At 34.8% G+C, this 21689-nt stretch overlaps 5 protein-coding genes across 6 annotated transcripts; 1 reads left to right on the top strand and 4 right to left on the bottom strand.

Moving 5' to 3' along the window:
• Positions 1-309: 309 nt before the first annotated feature.
• On the bottom strand, positions 310-2566 carry LOC106444766 (SNAP25 homologous protein SNAP33-like). Its single transcript, XM_048747256.1, has 6 exons — positions 2494-2566; positions 2176-2185; positions 1663-2134; positions 1261-1354; positions 1047-1177; positions 310-665 (listed from the first exon to the last, which is right to left on the bottom strand). The coding sequence occupies exons 3-6, from the start codon at positions 2122-2124 to the stop codon at positions 468-470; spliced, it is 885 nt and encodes a 294-aa protein (XP_048603213.1). The 5' UTR covers positions 2125-2134; positions 2176-2185; positions 2494-2566; the 3' UTR covers positions 310-467.
• Positions 2567-3327: 761 nt separating this feature from the next.
• On the bottom strand, positions 3328-4810 carry LOC106382736. 2 transcript variants are annotated; one of them, XM_048747245.1, is made up of 4 exons: positions 4517-4810; positions 4178-4428; positions 3831-4113; positions 3328-3756 (listed from the first exon to the last, which is right to left on the bottom strand). In XM_048747245.1, the coding sequence occupies exons 1-4, from the start codon at positions 4793-4795 to the stop codon at positions 3490-3492; spliced, it is 1080 nt and encodes a 359-aa protein (XP_048603202.1). In that variant the 5' UTR covers positions 4796-4810; the 3' UTR covers positions 3328-3489. The 2 variants fall into 2 exon arrangements, with proteins under 2 accessions (XP_048603202.1, XP_048603203.1); XM_048747246.1 differs by having other exon boundaries at positions 3849-4113.
• On the bottom strand, positions 4763-6704 carry LOC125581572. Its single transcript, XM_048747247.1, has 3 exons — positions 6248-6704; positions 5336-5808; positions 4763-5126 (listed from the first exon to the last, which is right to left on the bottom strand). Exons 1-3 carry the CDS (start codon positions 6498-6500, stop codon positions 4908-4910), a joined length of 945 nt encoding a protein of 314 aa, XP_048603204.1. The 5' UTR covers positions 6501-6704; the 3' UTR covers positions 4763-4907.
• A 5396-nt stretch (positions 6705-12100) lies between these two features.
• LOC111203267 (meiosis regulator and mRNA stability factor 1-like) lies at positions 12101-13069 on the bottom strand. The gene is made up of 2 exons (XM_048747244.1): positions 12677-13069; positions 12101-12580 (listed from the first exon to the last, which is right to left on the bottom strand). Exons 1-2 carry the CDS (start codon positions 13065-13067, stop codon positions 12249-12251), a joined length of 723 nt encoding a protein of 240 aa, XP_048603201.1. The 5' UTR covers positions 13068-13069; the 3' UTR covers positions 12101-12248.
• Positions 13070-17570: 4501 nt separating this feature from the next.
• LOC106382733 (protein LEO1 homolog) lies at positions 17571-21387 on the top strand. The gene is made up of 10 exons (XM_013822784.3): positions 17571-17805; positions 18404-18847; positions 18924-19130; positions 19219-19395; positions 19482-19613; positions 19715-19894; positions 19986-20114; positions 20534-20638; positions 20719-20946; positions 21040-21387. The coding sequence occupies exons 1-10, from the start codon at positions 17671-17673 to the stop codon at positions 21178-21180; spliced, it is 1878 nt and encodes a 625-aa protein (XP_013678238.2). The 5' UTR covers positions 17571-17670; the 3' UTR covers positions 21181-21387.
• Positions 21388-21689: the final 302 nt, after the last annotated feature.

Here is a 21689-nt window from a genome sequence, read left to right as displayed (position 1 = left end):
TATACAATAGAGATGGTTTATTTAATTCGAAGTAAAGAAAAGAACTAACAGTGTGTATAATTTTTTTGAAATGGACTAACCATTTATGTTTTCCATATACTGCTTTCTTATGTAGAAATGATTCTTTGATCGAATGTTTAACTGTTTAGTTGCTTTTCATCTCTAGTTGTACCTTATGTGGAAGCATCCTTCTGTAGATGCAAAGATAATCAGATAAGCACAACAAAGATCAATTTTTTTTTACAAAAACTTAAATAAGATTATGAAACTATGAGAGAGATTCATACATCATCTTTCTGTTTGTCAGAATTTCTTGAGAAAGTATATGTTTGCTTGTATTCTATTAAGATTTTTGTTCTTTCATAATCAAATATCCAATATAAACATAGACAGAAACGTATATAAGCAACTAGTTCACTGAAGAAACACGAGAGGAAGGAGTGTAATGAACATATAACTATGTTCATCTACTTCCTGAGCAACCGGCTGGCACGTTGGTTTGATTGTTGCACTCTGTAATTGAGTTCGTCAACATCATCATGAAGATGATCAAGACCATCTTTCTGCCTTCCAATTTCACTTCCCATGTCAACTGCCATGTTCTTTAGCTCCCCTAGTAGATCACTCAAATCTGAAAGTCCATCATCTTGCTTAGCTTTTTCCATCTGTCATAAACGTATAAATTAGTAAGACTACATAACTGTTTTTACTCAAATGTCAAGAGAAGCTAGCTTTTGATGTTTAATCAATGTCTCAGGGTTTGGATCTTTGTGCATTTGCATCATGTTCATGCAACACTCATCTAGGACCGGTCATGAGCATAGACTAGTGAAGCATTGGCCTATGGTCTCCAAAATTTAAGACTTTATATTTATTATATTTATATATATAGGTTCCCAAATTTGTAAAAAAAGAATTATATAAATCTTTACTAAATTGTTTATAGTCTCAAAATCTTAGGACCGGCCCTTAATCTCATATGCAAGATTATAGTAATGTTCCACTGAAAGGAAAAAAAAAACAAGAGAGGGAAGAGAAGTGCTAACCTCCAGTCTCTGAAAAGCATCAGCTGATTCAGGAAGCGGTTCTCTGGTTCGTGACTGTGCTTTTGGTGCTGGACTCAGTCCCAGTTTTTCCCTTTTCTCTAAGTGGTTAACTCTTCTCGTTGGTGAGTGATCTAAAAACACACACAATGGCAATCATGCAATTAGTAAGAAAAAAAAAACTCAAATAGCTGCGAGGATAAACCAAGAAGCAAACCTCTAGATATGACAGGACCATTTATAGGGCGAGTCTTCTTCGGCTTCCATGTCTTTGAAAACATACCTCCAAGGCTTCCAAGAAGCTTCTCGCCCTTCAAAATCAAAATATCTTAATCAATATACCTCATGTGACTCATGTCATTATTTTATTTCACACCAATGTTCGAGAAATCGCAAGGCCCTAACTATGGGATCATTGACTAGACACGGCCGTCTAGACCGATATTTTTAGTGTCTAGACTGATTTTTTAAAAAATCGGTCTAGAAAAATCATTTTGTTAAGGTCTGATTTGCCGACTAGGCTTATTTTTAGAATACTGTTTCACACCAAACAAACACACCCTCTCATCTGTAATCAATTAATAAGAAAAAAAACAAGAGAGAGAGAGAGAGAGCTTACTCTACTGAGATCATGATCAATTTCAACAGCTTTATGATGCGTCCTCGTGATTTGCTCACCCTGGTCATGTAACATGACCAAAGTTCTAGTAGCGTCTGACCTTATCTCTTCTGCTACTTTCAGACAACCTTGAACAGACTTTGTAGTCTCTTCAGCTTTGTACACAGCATAGCCTTCAAGCTCCTGAACAGACTGGTTCTCAACACCTCCTGAATCCCTGAAATTGTTCTTGTACTGGTGTCTCGAGTTCGAAGTCAATGACTGCTTGGAAGAGCTACTACTAGACCCTTTCTCAACCTCATCAAAAGGGTTGGTCATGATAGCCAAAGAGGGCTCAGAGGAAGTTCTCTTGGAGGGGTTAAGGGTGGTATCATCTGAATCAAACGGGTTTGGTTTGTGGAATCCAGGATCAGCAGAGTTGTGCTTGGGAAGGTTTGCTGGTGATTTCTTCGAACCAAACATTGTCTCTTAACTAGTTGTAGCAATTCAAACAATACTTGGATTGGTTATGTAATAAACTTTCCTGCAGAAACCAAACAGTGGTCAAGATTTGATGCTTTGGTTCTGACTTGGAAGCTAAACAACAAAAGTAAGATTAAAGAACGGGTTTTGAGATACTAAAGCTTTGAAGTTGATCAAGTCCAAGACAAAACATAGAAGCTACGGTAGCGAATAATATCAACGAATAAACAAAAAAAAAAAGTGCTTGAAAATAATGGAGCAGATGGTGCAGGGACAATTGAAGTGGCTAAAAGAGACAAACGTACAATACTTTCTATAATCATCAGACAACAAACATTCAGTCGGAACAGGAACAGAAGAACAGGTTACCTGAATGGATGAGGAATGGAGTAGAGTAGAAGAGACGCGGAAGAAGATTGGTGTTTAAAAGGACCAAATCAATGCGTATAAGAAGGGATCAAAATAAGGAAAACGATTTAACGCGGAACGACCCAAGAAGAAGGTTTTTAGTTCAAAAGTCTTTGGGATTTGTCTTTACGAAATATTAATATCTTGTAGCAATTAAACGTACATATATATATCTATCTATTAAATAAAACAAAATTATTAATTTCACTCTCTTTTTTCATGCACCAGTGCAAAAAATATGTTAGTTTCAACAAAAGATATAATAACTTTAGCAGAAAAATTAGAATTTTCTTTTTGAATTATACAGAGTTGATCCAGACTAGTCACGTCGATCTTCTGTCCCTGACGATGCCAAAATATTAATTCTCCAGTAGACTATAAACTCTTTACCACGAGCTAGAAGCCCGGTTAAATAAATTAGAATTTTTAATAACTAAATATCTCTTTTTTCTATTTTTTGTTTCCTTTTCCCTGTCTATTTTTCCCAGTTTCCATTTTTGACGTTTGGGGACATGTTATCGATCAACTTTTAACCAAAAACAACCTTCTTTGTTGAATTTGTCAAACAACATGATATAATGTAGCCCAAAATATCATATACTTGAAGATTAAAATATCATACTTAGCATTAAAATAACATAGTTTGTCAATGCATATATGCACGTGTGATATGCCGATTCATCACATTATTTTGTTTAACTAGAATCTCGTCCAAACCTTCTAGTAGGTATGAATGATATTTCAGTACGTGATTTCAAACGCATACAAGAAAATATGAATCAAACTTGCGATAGATTTTACATTTTAATCATAAGCCTTTTATTTGAAAAGTGCACACAATTATTTAAATAAAACCCCATCATGATGCACCTTAAGTGGCCCATTAATCACAGTATTTTGTTTGTCAACCACATAACAGTGGATAATTATTGACGGCGGGAAAATACAAAGGCCCACTTAAGGCCCATTCTTTCTAACATAAGCAAATTTGGTCCCAGCTTGCTTCTTCACCACGGCATCATGCTTCTTCACAACGGGTTCACGCTTTTTCACGGTGGCAGCATGCTTCTCCTCCTCCACACGCTCAGATGTGCTTCCAGCCTCAACCACCGTCTGCTTCGACGTATCCTCCAGAGAAACTTCTAATCTCTTGACCATTGAGTCTTCTGAGCGATCTTTCTCTTTAAGGCTTTCTTCTAGAATCTTCTTATCATCAAAGAGAACCTGTACACTCAGTGTTTAACAAGTATCAGTGAGACTACTTTAAGCGTTAAAAACCAAAAACTACTCAACGTTACCTCTGCATGCTTCTTTACCTTGGCAGCGTGCCTTCGACCCATCAGATGAGACTCAAAGACAGTTGGACAAGCGCATACCACACTGCAGATACTACACACATATGCTTCAGACTCAGCTTTATCTTTACTCACCTTGTCCTTGAACTCCTCTAGATGCTCAGTGACTCCTTCATAGCCGCCTGAGTTCATCTCCAGGCTTTGGTTTAGCATACTCTCAAATTCTATGGTTAGATTTTCATCTTGTGAAAGCTCTTGTGTGTTGAATATGGCATCAATCCATTCTCTGTAGAAACAAAAAAAAAAAAATAAAGAAAGAAAACATGAGAAAGACTAAGTTTGAAGTTTACCTAGCTTCTTTAGGGCTCCAAAACTCGGAGTTTAGTTCGGTGAATTCATTTGGAAGAGATTTGTTGTAATCATTCTCTAGGACTTCTTCAAAAGCTTGTGAAAATTCTCCAGCACTCCATTCAGAGATGCCACATCTCTCTCTCATCTCCTCTTCGATGTTCTCAGATGCTTCTCCAGGCTTGAATTGGATCTCCTCTGTAATATCTATAAGTTGACACATATCTTGTATTTGCTTATCATCAAGCAGACCCTGTTTGGTGGTAATATTAATGTTATCATTTAACTTTTGATTTGAGGTAGAAACATGCTTTTGATCCAAAGCTCATCATCAACTTTACCTCGGTAAGGTTCATAACCGCAGCAGCATGCTTCTGGCCCTTAAGATGAGATTCGAATACCGCAGGATTATCACAAATGACATTGCAAATACTGCAAACATATGGTTCATCTGCTTTATCTTCTTCTTCTTCTTCAGTCACTCTACTCTTCTTCTTTTTCCTCTTTGTCTTCTTCTTCTTGTTCATGTCCTCATTCTCTGGCTCACTCCTTTCAGTTGTTGTAATAGTATTAGTGGTCTCCATCAATTCTTTGTTCTTTTTCTCCAAGCACTTCTTCATAGGCTCTTGGTCTTCAATGGTTTCAGCCTGCCCCCCCCCAAAGTCAAGTCATTCAAAACCATGTTTTGATTTTTCACATTTGGATTCTAGTGTTAGTGACATGACATAAAACTCAATTGTTACTGAATATTATAAATCTCATCTTCAAATAATAAAAACTTGCCTCTGCTTGCTTCTTCACCACACTGGACGAGTTGAAATGTGAACTCGCTTCAACTCCGGCTTCAGCCACCTTTTTCGTTATCTCCATGTGCTTCTCATGGCAATAACTTGGTGCTGCAGCCATGTGTTCAGGCTCACCCAACACTTCCAAGTTCTGCTTCGGCTCCCACTTCACAACCAAATTCATATCCAGTAAGGTCAAGTTTGATATGGAGATTTTTTCTTTGACAGGCAAACAGAACTAGAAGTGAGGAACAAAAACTTATGATAACATGTTGTTGACTCAAAAATATACTATTAGTTAGAAAATGACAACATGTATTGATAAAATATTTTCAAACAGAAAGTTTTTTTGGCTCTCAACACTAGGATGCTTACTTGAACTTTGCCAGAGAAATGTTCACTACATTTCTTTTGAAGCTTCTTTCCTTTCGTCTCCTTTACCAAGAGCTCATTTGGTGCTTTCGGAACATAGATTCCTTTGAGTTTACTTCCCGCAGCCTTACTAGAACCAGGCACTGAATCCATTGCTTGTGTGGATTTAGAAACCTCTTCACTAGATATTTCAGAACTGTCAAGTACCCCTGAGGATCCACACTGTGTGAACGAACTCCCACTTGCTAATAATAAGCTTCTCCAGAGCCATGAGGTCTTAGCAGAAGCAACCAGGGAAGGTGAAATGTTTTGAGGGTGTGCTAGAAGAATGTTGTATCTCCTCATTCTCAGCCGGTGAAGAGCATCAGAGAAGTCTATGTCACCGGAGATAAGCATTATATTAGCCGGAGGAGGATTCTCCACCACCCACAAAAATATATCCACCAGAATCTTCTTGTCACTCGCTTCTTTCCTTCCTGTTCAAGAACCAAAAAGACTTGAGATTCAACAACCATACCCAAATCCAGTTCCTTGCAATAAATAAAATGTTAGAATAAATAAGTAATCCAAATCCAGCAACGGATATTAAAACAAAAAAAAATCTGATATATATTTATATGTGGTCTAACTCTATTTAGTACGAGGTCTTTTGAGAATAATCGATCCAATACAAATCTGCAAGGATTTAATCCCGAAACAGACAATATATACTAAGCCAAGGGTTGGATCCAGGAATGCACATCTGATCCGTTACAACATAACACACATCTAGTATAATTTTAGTAGAGTGTATGGCCTAGAAATGCATCGGGTCCGTCACAACATAAGCACAGCTCCTTGAACCTGAACTCTAACTACATAATCCATTCCGATCCAAAATTTATATATGTATTATAAAAATCAAGAGATTTTAACCGGAGGGGACGTGGTTAAGGGAGATTCCAGTGGAGGAGAGAGCTAGTTGAACAGCTTTAGGGATGAGATCTGTGTTGCCATAGGAAGAGATAGAGAGAGGACCACAGTAATTCATATTAGCCAGGGCTGTGCTTAACTTCTGAGTGATCCCATGAGCATCACAACCCTTGGGAACTGCACAGTTCTCAATGTCCCACCAAACCGACGTTTTAGCCCTCGTGTACTCAGCCTCAGCCCTGTTGTCCATCATCATCTCTGCCGATGTGATGAGAAGGTCGTCACTCAACTTCTTCTCACATGCTCATCGTATTATTGAAGAGGCTGATCGGTTTTGTACAAGTAAGCTTTTGCTTTCCAAAGCAAAGACGACAAAGAGAAAAGCAGAGGACAACAAAAAGTATATAAAATTGACTTGACTTTAGAATAAAGAAACTTATTGAAGAGCTTAATTATAATTTAATTACAACTCGATAATTAGTTTTTATTTTTCTTAAAGAATGTTTAGTCTTTGGTTTGAAATACTTTCTTAACGTTATATTCTCATTAGACCACCAACTACAGTTGGCCAAAAAACAAGAAAGAACACAAACTATCAAACAGCCCTGTTCTTCTGCTTATCGAACTTGGGTTAAGGACTGTCAGATTTAAGGAAGAAACCACTTGGAGACTTTATTTTTCAGCAAATTCCATACAATATACTTAATATATTAGAATATTTTACCTGTGTCATCTAACACCTTTTCTTACTGAGTGGGTCCGCCGGAAACATGGTTAAAATGTATGGTGTAAATAATGGCAGTTGTATGAAACTATGAAGCATAATGTTTGACATGGATATAATGTGTGGTATAATCAATGTTTTAATAAGTGTGTCTGGATGTAGTTGTTTCAAAATATAATTAGAGAGTAATTCAATAGTGGCGTATTGATCACAAAACAATTATAAACTTAAATATTATTATGATACACCACTAAAATATGCAAAAACTTGGTTCCATGATCATTTATAAGTAATCTTAACTTCCCCTGTGGTAGAATCTGAACTGGTTTTTGTTCTATTCTTTCTTGGTTTCTAATGTGGAAATCTTTTTATTACTGGTTTGAAGTAATTCATCTTTAACACTTATGAGGATTCAATTACCTCTTTTATTAGCAAATAGGATCGACATACCTCTATGTAAATACAAAAATAAAAACGAGATTAAATAATGTTTCTTTTCATCCTAGATTACTTTATTTTAATGTATAAAATGAGAGGTTAGAGATTGTTTTTTTTTCTATAAAAAAACTCAAATGATTTACAGATAATTGCTAGAATAAGCTATTTATTATTAATAAGATTTACAATGGTGTAATAACTGCATATTGTTTTGTTTTTGTCAACACCTGCATATTGGTTTGTTTAGTAAAATATAATATTGTTAAGCCATTCCATTTCCAGAGACACTTTCCCTCTTACCATAAAATATTATAGATAAGCTTCTCGAAGTAATCACTTTTTTTTTCTTTTGACAAACATCTCGAAGTAACCTTAATGTACTAATTTTGTATTGCACTATGAGTTCTCTCTTTTTTTAGAAACATTATGAATTCTACTTCGAGCTTAAGAGACATGTTGACAGCAAACTTGACGAGTATCTAAACAGTTTTTAGCGATGGTCAATTGGCATGTTACAATGGTACGTACTATCCAATGCGAGATGCTTTCGTTGCCTTCCGTCACATTGACCTTCTACAAAGGAGCTTCTTTAGTGTTTGGTCCAACCAGCCTATTCCACCATTCTGGAGATGAATATTTCTGCTTAGACGTGTTGATGAGCCAATTATCTTAACATCATTGGGACAATGGCATTACCAATTATAACATCGGGTTTGAAGATGAGACCATTTACTTTGACAAAATCTTATGTGACTATCTTGACTAGGTCAGATTGCAATGTTCCACGAGATGCACTAGTGTTTTTAAATGTAATGTTTTTTCTTAAGTTCGTAATAAAAGCTCAGTTTTCTTAATTAACAACTACGATAATTTCAAGACATAACATACAATGTTTTTCTCTTCACGTACGCTTCGTCCGGTATTATTATATAAACAAGTCCTAGAGCTGCAGCTCTTATTAAGTAATCCCTAAATTCTTTTAGTTAGAATCTGGTTAAAACTAAGTTGGATTAATGTTTCCATTAATGTTTGCTCCGGACTTGGGAATACTACAGAGCTAAAACCGAACTTTATCGATTTAAAAAGCAAATAGAACAAATGTTAATTAAATAGGGTGTATCAATTCCATACAAATTTGGTGATCAAAAGAAAACATACTATAAATTGTTACAGTTGATGACATATGTAATTGATGTGTGAATAAATGGGTATGTGTGAAAAATAGGTAAGGTGGATTCCAATTCACTATTGGATAGTAAGAAGTGTTTAACATAGTAAATATTTTCTAGAATTTGACTATAAAGATGTGTGTATCCATCACTGTCAGCCAAATTTCTTCAATCCACAATTTGTTTTCAATCCAAAAATATGAAATATGTGAAACAATAAAATACCATATTTCGCCTTTTTAATTATTATCTTTCTATTTTATATTTTCACTTCTATAACCATTATACATTTATATATGATATGGATGGAACTATTTTTCACACAAATAATTATATAATTAGAAATAAAATATAATATAAATTAATATGTGAAGAACGAAGTAGAGAACAAATTAGCTGGTGTTCTTTCTTGGTTTTTGGCCGACCGCAGTTGGTGGTCTAATGAGAATATAAAGTAAAAGAAAGTACTGATAGAAAAAAACCATTAAGAAAGTATTTGAAACCAAAGATTAAACATTCTTTTAAAAAATTAAAACTAATTATTGAGTTGTAATTAAATTATAAAGCTCTTCAATAATAATAATTGGTCATTAGTTTCTTTATTCTAATGTAAACAAAAAAAGTTTCTTTATATTAGAATAGTTGGAATTTAGAGCACATGAATAGTTGGGATTCTAAATATTTAACAAAAAAAAATGAAATTAAAAGAGAGAAGACCAAAATTCTAATTTTAGAGGTTTTTAGAAACTTTTAGTATATCTAAAAAATACATGTCATCATATAAGAGAAAATTAATGATTTTGTTAATTTAGAAAAATAAAACATAATTAAATAATTACAATACTAATATGTTATTTCTTTTAGAAACTTATGTGATTTCTTATTGTTGGAATTATGTTGGAATTGCTCTTAGAGCCTCCCCCAACGAAAGATTTCCACCAAACTTTTAATGAGAATTTTTTAGGGAAAACTGTTTTTTTAGAGCAAAAAAATAGTAACTATGTCCCTTTAGACTAATCTATATTTTGTGTCATATTTTCCTATAATACCCTTTAATATTTATGAAAATAATTTTAATAAATAGTTTTACAAACAAAAAAAATTTGGAAAAATAGTAACATTTGTTAAAATACCTATATGAACTTAATGGTATATTTTCCAGTTATAAAAAAGTTATAATTATAAATTTCAGATTATGTTCTAAAAAAAGTAGAAATGACATTCTACGAAGTAGAAAACGAAATCTACTTTTTTTCATTGAATCTACAATGTTTAGAATACGTGATCTACGTAAATAGGAGTATTCTACAAATATGTAGAATACACATTCCGCGCTTAACCTACCATTCTAAAATTCTTAGAAATCAAAATCTACACATTAATCTAATTCTAAAACATGTAGAAACCGACTTCTACAGATTTACTATAAATCTAAAACATGTAGAAATTAAATTCTAAACATTACTATAATTCTAAAAAACTGTAGAAATTGATTTCTACATATTAGTTGTATTCTACGGATAAGAAATCAGTTCCTAAAAATATGGAAACAAAATATTTGAGAATATTCACTTTTATTTTTTAAAAAAAAATCGATTTTTTAAAAAAAAAAAAAAAAAAACGAAAAAGAAAAAAAAAACGACAAAAAATACCTTGGCAACCTTCTTAGCCGTCTTCTATATTTCATGCTTGGTCGGTTCAAATCAAGTGGAAATCAACCCGGATATAATCATACAAAACCAAAAAAATCGATTTGGGATTCTTTCCTGGGCACGGGATCGATCGATCTATACTTAGTGGATCGGTCGATCTGTAAGGAATCGACCTTCGCCGATCGAGTGAAATGGACCAGGTCGATCAGTATATATTTCGCGTTTTTTTTGTTCTGAATAATTATCGGGATCGATCGATCCACTGTAACTTGTAAATCTGGATCGATCGATCCCGCTTGTCGAACTCATTATTTATCTTTTTAAAAAAATTACAATTTTAAGGGCATTACTGCCATTTTCGAAAAAATTAGTCTAATAGGACATAAAGTAGTACAGATTAGTCTAAAGGGACATAGTTACCTTTTTTTTGCTCTAAAAAAACAGATTTCCCTATTTTTTATTGGATGTGCTCTTAGTTTCTTTCCTTGATCTTTTCTTTTGGCAGCTTCTCCTTAAATTTTCCAAGACTCTTTATGGGTTTTTTTTTTTTTAAAAAAAAAGACTCTTTATGGCTTCCTAGGGTTAGTTCTCGGTAAAACACAATAAAACATTTGTTTTGACTCTTAAATTTTAAAGCACTATTATATATAAATCGTATGTTTTCAGATTGGAGAAATTTTGTTTATATTAAAATTCATCTTCAAATTATTATTTTTTTTGAAATGTTAAATTCTTCAAATTATTGTTTATGACCCTATAAATCTTTAGACCAGCCTGATTTTGGTTCGTTTATGGTTGGACTTATCTTCCAACTCCAGTCACATTCACATCTGTGTACTCTCTCTGGAAACACATCCAAACATCCTCTGATATGGCATTTATCTCTTCTCGTTATCTTCTTGGACCCCTTGAAACCTTAGATCAGCAATCTCTACTATTTTATGTTCCTTTGTTGTTTCTTTTTCTGTATCCCTTTCTTCTCGGAATTTTGAGTCGACAATGAGTGCATGTTCTAGTGATCTTTGGTTAAATTCTTATCAAGTTCTTGCATCAACGTTTGCCTTCTGCAACATAATAATCTAGTTTAGTTTCTTTCTCTTTGATTCACTATGTATATACTGCTATGGCCTATGTACCCTTTATTTGACACTTGAAGTGGGAATCAAACTCTGGCTACCACAAATCTTACTAAAGCATGGTTATTGAGCTATATAACTAATTATTAAGAAGTTTCCATCTTATTTCTTTACCGTGTCGACCAAGAAACCTTTAGTTTTTCTTTCTTGAATAAAGCGTATAATCTACGATAACCGTGTGTAACTTTGGAAGTCGATCTACTGTATATCGGTAATTACTAATTAGCAGAAAAACTAGAAAATGGGATGTTAAGCAATTTTATTTTTTATCTAGAGGTCTCGAATTTAGAAGTCGATTAGTAATTACCGATATACAGTAGATCGACTTCTAAACTTACATGTGAAAGTTTTAATTAGCGGAACTAAAATCACACATTTCTATCTAGAGGTCTCGAATTTTAAATTTTTAATATTTTTGGCACAATAATACTCTAGTAATTTTTTTGGGGTAAAAGACAGTGTAAAAACGCTATCTTACAGAACAAAAACGTTTTTAATTTCGTAGATCACTTCCTCCTTTGCAAAATACATTTAAAGACAAGTACCTCAAAACCAGTTCTGAAATACACAAATTGCAATTTCTTTCACTTATAAGCTCTAACTTATAACCCAATGTTTATACTTTAAGTTTGTTTTTTGTGTTTTCTCCCTGAGGTATATTCTTCATGCCCAGCTGTTGCGTAATGGACGTCGCAAATCTTACACCACATAGTTTTTGATTTGACATGACTGCTTTGAGTGGCTACTATCGAAGCCTACACAACAAAAACAAATTAAGAAGAAAAAAATGGTTTAATCTTAAGACTCAACAACAAGCCACATATTAAGTAAAAACATATATGCTTGTTGGTTCTTGAAGAGGTTACGAGTTTCTTCACATTATAACTAATTAGGACAAGGAACATGCACACGGAATCTCTTGCTACTCTTACTTTCAACGACCAAGCCTGAGTTCACACCCTTGCTGACCTCGGAGCCAGAGCCACCAGCAACTACGCTCCTCCATAACCATATTCTATCTGCTGCAGCAACTAAAAAGCGAGATGCACTCTCAGGTCGCACTAAAAGAACGTTGTACCCTATCATCCTCAATCGGTGAAGAACATATGAGTAATCTCCATCACCAGAGATCAGCATCACATTAGCAGGAGCTCGGTTTTCCATTGTCCACAACAACATATCTACAAGGATCTTCTTGTCGCTCCCGTCTTTAACTCCTGTTGAAATCACACCATCAAAGACACCTTAATGATCACCACTAAAAAATACAAACTAGAGACTTGATAATCAAGAAAGGGGTTAGATATATTAACCGGGAGGGACGTGGTTGAGTGATACGCCGGTGGAGGAGAGTGCTTGTTGTACAGATGAACGCATTTGATTAATGTCACCATAAGCATAAATGGCGAGCGGACCACAATACTTCATTTTCCCCAAAGCTGATTTAATGTTGAGAGCAATCTTATGGCCGTCACAACCTTTTGGGACACCGCAGTTCTCAATGTCCCACCAGACTGATGTTTTCGCTGTTCTCGCAAATCCCTCCTCCTCAGATGCTTCTCTGCACGTTGCTTCCATAGCTAGATACTTAAGACCAACGTCACTGAGAGACAGTCGCTGCTGAACGACGCCGTTCTCGGATATTCTAGTCCTTCTCAGCGTAACTTGCCGGAAACGTTTTGAAAAAAAGATTGAAGCTAACATCATCAGTTTGAATTTCATACTTTTTTCTTTTTTTTGCTTTTCTTGACTTTAACGTTTGAAAAAAGGAGTAATGGAGTGTTTTAGTTCGAGTAAACCACATATATCTATAGCTAAGCAAATACGAGCAACTTGATAATAACCTACTAAAAAGTAAAAACATGCATGTGTGATGTGTGCATGCAGCCTAAGGCTAAAAGTTGATGATTAAGCTTTTTTGGGAAGATAAACCGTCGAGTTTATACAAAGGCTTCCCAATTATGAAAAGTTGTAGACTTCTTTCATAATTTCATTGTCAGACTGTGTTAACGTTACCGTAAGTAAACAAAAATAAATGATGATCTGAAAAATCTCTAGGGACTAGGGTATAACTTTTCCCGAAAATGAAAGTAAAGGTGATTGAGCTCAACGAGAGGACAACAAGCACCCGCAAATTAAAGTGTATAGTTTACCTTAGTTCTGTATGTGCCTTATATAGGTGATCGGAATAATTCATGGTTAATTTGAAAAACCAAAATTGCATAAAAAAAGCTTTAGGCTATAAACTAACGTACCAATGAAAACTAAATAACATAAATAAATTAAAAAATTGAAATCATATTATAAAGCACTACCAATCCTAATGAGATACTCTAGAATGCTTATTGTCACGTGAAAGTCTACTAACAAGGAGACGAGAAAGGGCCTCCTGAAAACACGCTTTGGGGAACGTTCGACTTCACCTTCTTCAAGTTTGTTTTGATGGCTTCTCCCTAAGAATAATGTGATCTTCATACTTAGCTTCGCTGTGGAAACCAATCTGGCAAACTCCACACCACATTAATCTACTGATATGAGTAAATTTCCGTAAATTTGTCCACATTAAAATTTAGTGAACAAAATTTAGTGAACAAAATTTAGTGAAATGACTTTTCATTAATTTAGAAATACATAGAGGCTTATTATAAGTAAAAGTGAAATAAATATATATTGAGCTCAAGGAAAAGGACAGGAAGCACTAACCAAAAAAAAAAAAGTTTTGTGTACCTTAGTTCTGTACTCTCTACCTGAGAGGTGAGTGGCTAAATCATGGTGTGAACAAACAAACATTGCATAACCCACAGAAACTCGAACTTAAACTGAGAGATCATCAGATCCAAAGATAGGTATAAACTAGCTAGATTCTCGCAGATTAGTTTCCCATTCGGATTATTAGACCCAAGACGTTGTTAGTCAACCTCTATGATTATTCTGAAACCTTAACAACGAGCCAAAGAACAGTACTATTGTGTACCATGACACTTCTTTCCCAAGTAACACATGGTAAACCCTTGCTCAAGCAACCGACGGCGGATCCTTCAAATAACGGATCAAGCGGTTTCACAATAGGTGATTAAACCCTATCTTCCTCAACCGAGGGATTATAAATGAAGATATGAAACCGGGGTAACTTTTTACTTTAGCGTAAAAAGAACTAACCATATTTTAAAAACATACGCACATAACACAAGGATAGTATCAAATATTTTTCGGATAAGTCGCTGAGAATACAAGAGCAAAAACGAATAAAAACCGTCAAAACAAAAATGAGAAGAAAGTCTATTCACTATTGGTTTCAAAAACAACTCATTCCATTATAACTAATCTCAAAAAATGAAAACCAGGCCATTGTGATCTTGATTTTAAACGGCGGCTGCGATCCTTCCCACAACTTGGTCAAGGTCTCTCTCACCACTCGATGTGATCTTCCTCCCCCTGATTAAATAAATCACAATTAAGTATAGTTATTACATCACAATAACACAATTACAATATACATTCTATATATAGTAAGTCATATAAACAACTAACCCTTTGGTGTCAAGGTCGACAATGTTCATGGTCTGAAGCTGCTGAAGAATATGACGAGCAACACCACCACTGCTCTTACAGAAATGAGGAGGACGGCTCCCGTTCCTCTTGTTTCCTCCATAGATCCTACGGAACGCACCGACTCCAAGCAGGGCGGACCCAGAAACTAATTTAACATGGGGCACAATATATATTTGTAAAGTTATATATAAATATTTATAGAAAATTTTTCGAAAATAGATTTAAAAAAGTTTTTGTCACAAATATAGACCTTAAAAATAAAAATGACCAAAATAGACTTAAATGTTTTATCAAAAGAAGTAAATATACACTTATATCCTTAGGGTTAATTAATCTAGACATTAGGGTTTAGAGTTAAGGGGGTGGGGTTTACGGTTTAAAAAAAACTCAAAATAAAAAATGCTATTTTGTTCATTTTAGTTTTTGAAGTCTAGTTTTGTGACAAAAACTTAAAAATGTCTATTTAAGAGAATTACCTATATATATAATAATTATTAATTAAATTATTCATTAAATATTTATGATACATTATATTATATTTTTAAAATATTTTACTCTTTTCAATTTTATATTTATTTTTAAAATGAGTCAAATAAAAATAAAAAAAATTCTATAATGTTAAATATTTTTAAGTAATACCACAAAATTTCATATTATATATAACTTTGTTATGAAAATGGTTCATTTTAGTTAATATTTTAATTTAAAAACTGGAAAATACAAACTTGATAAAAAAAACAATATTCAAAGTAAAACTTAAATAAAGTAACTTTTATTTTGAAAAGTAAAACTAATATTAAAGGAAAGGAAGAAAAGAAAAATCTTCTATTAGGTAGTAGAGAACAAAGGAAAAATGAAAACTTGTTTTATAGATAAGTGACTAAAATATATTAAGATGTGTAAGAGATTCTTTTATCCAGAAAAATGTGTAAAGGAATCTGAAAACAAAAACCAGTTCACATTTCGAACTTAGGATACGTAGGGCACTAATGAATACTTTGAACCAATAGAGCTGACAATTTTCCAACTGGACCTACTTTTGTACAAATATTTATAACTTAGTCTGTGGCACGTGCCACACCTCGTGAAGGCATGGGTCCGCCCCTGACTCCAAGTCCACTTCTCAAGTACACTTTCCTCGCCATGGACGCTTAAAAAAAAAAAAAATACAACTGTCAATCTCAGACACAACTAGTTTCCATTCAAAGATGCAAAACTTTATATACATACCGGCTCTGATGTAGTACCAGTCAGGGTCATATGGAGCAAGCTCCTTGAGCTTACCAGTCTTCACTATGTCTGTCCACGGTGGCAACTCAATCTAGCATCAAAATAGGCACAATAAACAGTTATACGACATCGTATCAGTATGTCTAAAACACAATTGGAACTCATTCCTAATCAAGATTAGCAAAACACAATTACCATATGTTGTACACTTTTGATGTTATGTTATAATCTTCCGGAGGAAAAAAAAAGAAGAAGAAGAACTTTGCACTTAAACTTGAGAAATGCATGTTATAAACACTTTTCTGTGTTGTAAAAGCACCATCAATTCTAGGGCTGGACAAATAAACCGAACCCGAAAATCCGAACCGAACCCGATCCGATAAAAATGAATCAGAATCGATCCGAACCCGACATAAATACTGAATGGATCCTATTTTTTTAGTATTTTGGGTTATGGATATTATCCGAACCGAACCCGGACCTAAATGGGTATCCGATAGAACCCGAAACATTTAAAATTACAAAAAGAACTTCTACCAAATATGATCTTAATTCTTAATATGTATCCAAAATACTTTAAGATATTATTGAACTTCTAAAATAATTACCTGTTACATGAAGGTTGATGGTGGAATGTGGCGGTTGATGTCTGAAGTTTTTAGATTTTGGTTTTGTTTTTATTGAATAATGTTTCTCATTTCATGAAAACTTATTTTTTTGTTTTATGATTTCATTTATATTTTTTTCTTTCTATTACTAACTATGTTTATCTATCGCTTGATTTTGAATGATCACGTTTGATGTTTTTTCTTATTTTTGAATCGATTTTACTTATGTTTTGGCTATTAAAATATGTACAAATCATGTATTTTAAATTCAAATAACCGATTTCATATATGTTTTAGTTACAAAATAGGTACAAATCAGGTATTTTTAAACCGAAGAACCGATTGGGATCCGAACCCAAAAGTACAATGGGTTATACCGGTTCTTTGAAGATTTACTAACCCCGATCCGAACCCGATAGAACCCGAACCGGTCCCAAACCGAACTTTTATATAGCCCGAGTGGGGTTGATTTTGATAAATCCGAAAAACCAAAACCCGAATGGATAAAACCGAAACCCGATTGGGACACCGAATGCCCATGCCTAATCAATTCAATGATTTAGTTACGAGTTTATTGATATTTTTATATTAAAAATAAAGATTTTTTAAAATTCTTATTAATAATTATACATCTTAATAGAAAAAATATTTTACAATAATTTTGGTAATCCTTATAATTTGTTCTGTAAGTATAAATGCTTGTTGGGGCCTAACCTCCTAGTGTATGAACTTAAAAATCATATAATATACATCAATTTATGGGCCTTTTGCATGAATGTTTGGGTTTTAAAACTTGTAAGATCATCTCATTGGGCTTTTTCTTAATAAAATAACGGAACAAATCCTTCGGCCGCGGTAGAGAGTTAAGCCTTCCGCCGAAGCTCAGATCACAACGATCACCGTCACGAGAGGCGAAGATGGTGGCAGGAGAAGTAAAGAGGTTAGAGATGATGCAGAATCTCTTCGGAGATAACTCCGAGGAGGAGGAGGAGGAAGAAGAAGAAGAGATCGACTCCGAACATGAGTCCAATCCTCACCCCAACGATCCTTCCGTAATCTCTTCCCTCCTTCCTTCCCTTAGGGTTTCGTATTTAAAAAAAACATGTTCTTTCTCTGATTCCATTACATGACACGGTGGTGTTGTTTGGTTTCTTGTCCAATTATCAAATTCAAAGCGTAAATGTCTGAACTTTTTGATTAAAAACATGGATAGGATGAGGCAAAGTACTTTGAAACATGTTTCATTGTCTGGTTCCATTACATGACATTGGTGTTGTTGTTTGGTTTCTTGTCTTTTTCTCTAAACCGTATGATCCAATTAAAGTGTAAATGTCTGAACTTTCTTATTAAAACACCTATAAGATGAAGCAAAAGTACTTTTGAAACATGTTCCATTGTCTGATTCCGTTACATGACATTGGTGCTGTTGTTTGGTTTCTTGTCTTTTTCTCTAAACTGTATTATCCAATTCAAAGTGTAAATGTCTGAACTTTCTAATTAAAACCACCAAATAGGAAGAGGCGTAGTACTTTGAAACATGTTTCTTTGTTTGATTCCATTACATGACATCGGTGTTGTTGTTTGGTTTCTTGTCTTTTCTATAAATATAATCATCCAATTGAAGTGTAAATGTCCTAACTTTCTAATTAGGATGAAGCTGAGGGAGGTGTAGAGCCTGGAGAAGAAGCTGTGGTTGAAGTTCAAGTAGAGGCTGAATCTGAAGGGGAACAGGGCGATGTAGAACCTGGTCATGGAGAAAGCGAGGGTGAGAGAGAGCCAAGTTCACAGGAACGTGATGTTGCTGATCCAGTGGAGGAAAGCGAAGAAGAAGAAGAAGAAGAAAGAGATGAGGAGAGAGTAGTTACAAAGAGGAGACAAGATGTTGTTGAGAGTGGATCAGAGAGGTCTGGTGACAGGCGTTATGAGTCTGAAGATGAAGAGGTTGAGCAGACTAGGATTCAAAGATCACCTAGTGAGGAGAAGGAAGAGGCTCAAGTTGCACAATCAGACGTTAACATTCGCAATGTGTTTGGATCTTCGGATGATGAAGATGCAGAAGAATATGTTCGTAATGACATTGAGCCAGATGAGCCTGTGAGTTTCTGCTTCCCTTTTCAGAAACCATAAAGACTTTGAAAAGTATATATGCTGAATGTTTACTTTTTTTCAGAGATCGCCAGTTGAAGATGAAGAGGGCTCTGAGAAGGATCAGAGACCCGACGACATGGGCCTTGATGATATGATCCCTGAAGAGGATCCTCGCTACGAGTCAGAAGATGAGCGTGTTGAAGCTAGGCACAGAGACAGGGACAGGCCAGTTGGTCCTCCTATGGAAGTGGGAGTTCCTTTCCGCCCTCCTCCTGGTGATCCTGAAAAGGTATATGTGCTCTATGCTGCTTAAGTATTCTCCTCTGACTTGCCTAATTACCTTTCTTTTAATTAATTCTGATGGGTTGTTTTTGCAGATGAATATGATAAAAGTTTCTAATATAATGGGGATTGATCCAAAGCCATTTGATGCCAAGACCTTTGTTGAAGAAGACATATTCGAGAGTGAGGAACCTGGAGGAAAGATGCGTATTCGTCTGGCTAATAACATTGTGCGCCATAGGTTTGTTAAAGGTCGAGATGGTAAAACATATGTAAGTGTAAACTCTTTTCCCCTTTTGAATTTTTTTTTCTATCAAAGCTGTGATATGATGCTATGTCTCGTTATGTTCACATGCAGAGTGAGAGTAATGCTCGGTTTGTAAGGTGGTCAGATGGAAGCTTACAGCTATTGATAGGAAACGAGGTTCTTGATATAACCGAACAAGATGCACGACAAGACCAGAATCACCTTTTAGTCAAACATGAAAAGGTGTTGGTTCAAATCAATGATCAACTGATTTTTTAAAGTGGTCTTTTTGTTTAGAAAATTAATATAAACTCATAGCTTTATTTGGATGTGTTTTGTTGTAGGGAATCCTTCAATCACAAGGAAAAATTATGAAGAAAATGAGATTTATTCCGTCATCTCTAACGTCGAATTCACACAGGCTTTTGACTGCTCTTGTTGACTCGAGGCAGAAGAAGGACTTCAAAGTCAAGAACTGTGTTACTGACATTGACCCTGAGAGGGAGAAGGAGAAGAGAGAAAGGGTAACAACAACCTCTTAACTTGAGCTCCAAGCAAATCCAATTGTAGTTTCATTGACTTTTCCTCATTTGATAAATATCAAATTTTCACCAGATGGAGAACCAAAACCTCAAGGCTAGTACAAAGTTGAGTCAAGCAAGGGAGAAAGTTAAGCGCAAGTATCCACTTCCTGCTGCTAGGAGACAACTTTCCACTGGGTACTTGGAAGATGCTCTCGAAGAGGTTTGTGTTCTGTCCATTTTCTAAAGCAAAGATTCCAACAGTAACTGATAGGCCTGCGGTTTTGAACCGAACTTGCCGAAAACCAATCGGTTAGGTCAGTTAGTTCAATTACGAGTTCGGTTCAATTTGACAGGTTTATGAAAAGCTTCGGTTCGGTAATCGGTTAGTTCGATTTAAAAATAAATAAATCTAAAACCAAATTACAAACCAAACTAACCGACTTTAACTAATTTTTTAATCGAAATATAATTGAAACCAAAAGCTTCGGTTAGTTTTGGTAAAAAAAAATTTTAAAAAACCAAAATACCAGAATACATAACCAAATATTTTTCCGGTTCAATTTAGCGAGATTTTAGTCAAACCGAACCACCCAAACCCGCATGCCTAGTAGCTAACAACTGATTGTTTTGGGGAACCAGGATGAAGAGACAGACCACTATGGCTCACACCGCTCAAACCGTGGCTATGAGGAGGATCTTGAAGCCGAAGCACAACGAGAACGAAGGATTATGAACGCCAAGAAGGTAAAACAAGAACATATTCACAACCTTGCGTTAATGCCAAAACAGTTATTTAACTTCTTGTTCTTCTTGGGTTGAACCAGAGCAACAAAGGCTTTACGGGGAGGTCTTCAATGACTTCAGCAAGACCAACAAGGCGTCAAGAGTATTCAGAGAGTGAGAGAGAAGAATCAGAGTATGAGACTGAAGAGGAAGAAGAGGAAGAGGAAAGGCCACGTTCACGTAAGAGAGTCAAGGAACCAGAAGATGAGTATGAAGAAGAAGAGGAGGAAGAAGTAGAAGAAGAAGATGAAGAAGAAGAAGAAGCTGAGGTACTCAAAAGTTAAAATAAAGTTATTCTATTTGTTGTTGTTAATGAGAAGGATCATTACACATATTGTAATGTTGTGTTGTGGTGAATGCAGGGACTGAGGGGAGATAAGGACCGTGGTGGTGGTGGCCGGAAAAGGAAAGGGATTGAATCAGATGAGGAGGAGGAGTCTCCTCCGAGAAAAGCTCCGACTCACCGTCGTATGGCCATGGTTTACGACAGTGATGAAGACTAACACTTCTCATCTATCTTTCACTCTCCCATTTCATTAACTTTTTTTTTTATGCAGTCTTGGAACCAGACTCGTTTTAAGTAAAGTTTTAGTTAAATTGAAATATCACCAAATCGTGAGGGTTGGATTGATCATTTTGTAATTCATGTATTATTGGTTGAAGATAATAAACGGTGTGTTCCCTTCTGTAAATGTAATACAATCATTTGCTTACTGAGGTATAGCAATTGCAAAATATATAAAAATATATAGACTAAACCAAAAAGACTGTCGTTTTTGTTTTTTAATGATTAACTAAGTTCTGTTGCGATTAATGTAGATTTTGGCAAATTTAGATAGTATTTTTAAATTATAACTGAGTTAGGGTTGTATTTAGCATTGATTATTTATTCAGGTTATATTTGCCATGATTCAAATTATCCGGCCTTTCTCCCGTTTTACTTCATAGAGATATCATAGAGATATCAAAGTTGATTGGAAAAGATGTTTATTTTGCTCTGAGGTAAGCATTG

Source organism: Brassica napus, chromosome C2, assembly GCF_020379485.1.
Source record: "Brassica napus cultivar Da-Ae chromosome C2, Da-Ae, whole genome shotgun sequence".
NCBI classification, from domain to species: Eukaryota; Viridiplantae; Streptophyta; class Magnoliopsida; order Brassicales; family Brassicaceae; genus Brassica; species Brassica napus.
Note: the sequence above shows the minus strand (reverse complement) of the source record. Positions and strands in the feature narration are given on the sequence as shown.

Bases quoted from the DNA above. Each gene is read 5' to 3' on its own strand.
- LOC106444766 (XM_048747256.1), bottom strand. From the start codon at position 2,124: ATGTTTGGTTCGAAGAAATCACCAGCAAACCTTCCCAAGCACAACTCT. The intron at 1,178-1,260 runs GTTTGCTTCTTG...GTGTGTTTTTAG, and splicing joins TGGTCCTGTCATATCTAGAG to ATCACTCACCAACGAGAAGA. The intron at 666-1,046 runs GTTAGCACTTCT...CGTTTATGACAG, and splicing joins ATGCTTTTCAGAGACTGGAG to ATGGAAAAAGCTAAGCAAGA.
- LOC125581572 (XM_048747247.1), bottom strand. From the start codon at position 6,500: ATGATGATGGACAACAGGGCTGAGGCTGAGTACACGAGGGCTAAAACG. The intron at 5,809-6,247 runs GTTAAAATCTCT...GTTCTTGAACAG, and splicing joins CCTTAACCACGTCCCCTCCG to GAAGGAAAGAAGCGAGTGAC. The intron at 5,127-5,335 runs GTAAGCATCCTA...TTGGTTGTGAAG, and splicing joins ATTTCTCTGGCAAAGTTCAA to TGGGAGCCGAAGCAGAACTT.
- LOC106382736 (XM_048747245.1), bottom strand. From the start codon at position 4,795: ATGAAGAAGTGCTTGGAGAAAAAGAACAAAGAATTGATGGAGACCACT. The intron at 4,429-4,516 runs GTAAAGTTGATG...ACCACCAAACAG, and splicing joins CGGTTATGAACCTTACCGAG to GGTCTGCTTGATGATAAGCA. The intron at 4,114-4,177 runs GTAAACTTCAAA...TTGTTTCTACAG, and splicing joins TGGAGCCCTAAAGAAGCTAG to AGAATGGATTGATGCCATAT.
- LOC106382733 (XM_013822784.3), top strand. From the start codon at position 17,671: ATGGTGGCAGGAGAAGTAAAGAGGTTAGAGATGATGCAGAATCTCTTC. The intron at 19,895-19,985 runs GTAACAACAACC...AATTTTCACCAG, and splicing joins AGAAGGAGAAGAGAGAAAGG to ATGGAGAACCAAAACCTCAA. The intron at 20,639-20,718 runs GTAAAACAAGAA...GGGTTGAACCAG, and splicing joins GGATTATGAACGCCAAGAAG to AGCAACAAAGGCTTTACGGG.
- LOC111203267 (XM_048747244.1), bottom strand. From the start codon at position 13,067: ATGTTAGCTTCAATCTTTTTTTCAAAACGTTTCCGGCAAGTTACGCTG. The intron at 12,581-12,676 runs GTTAATATATCT...TGATTTCAACAG, and splicing joins ACTCAACCACGTCCCTCCCG to GAGTTAAAGACGGGAGCGAC.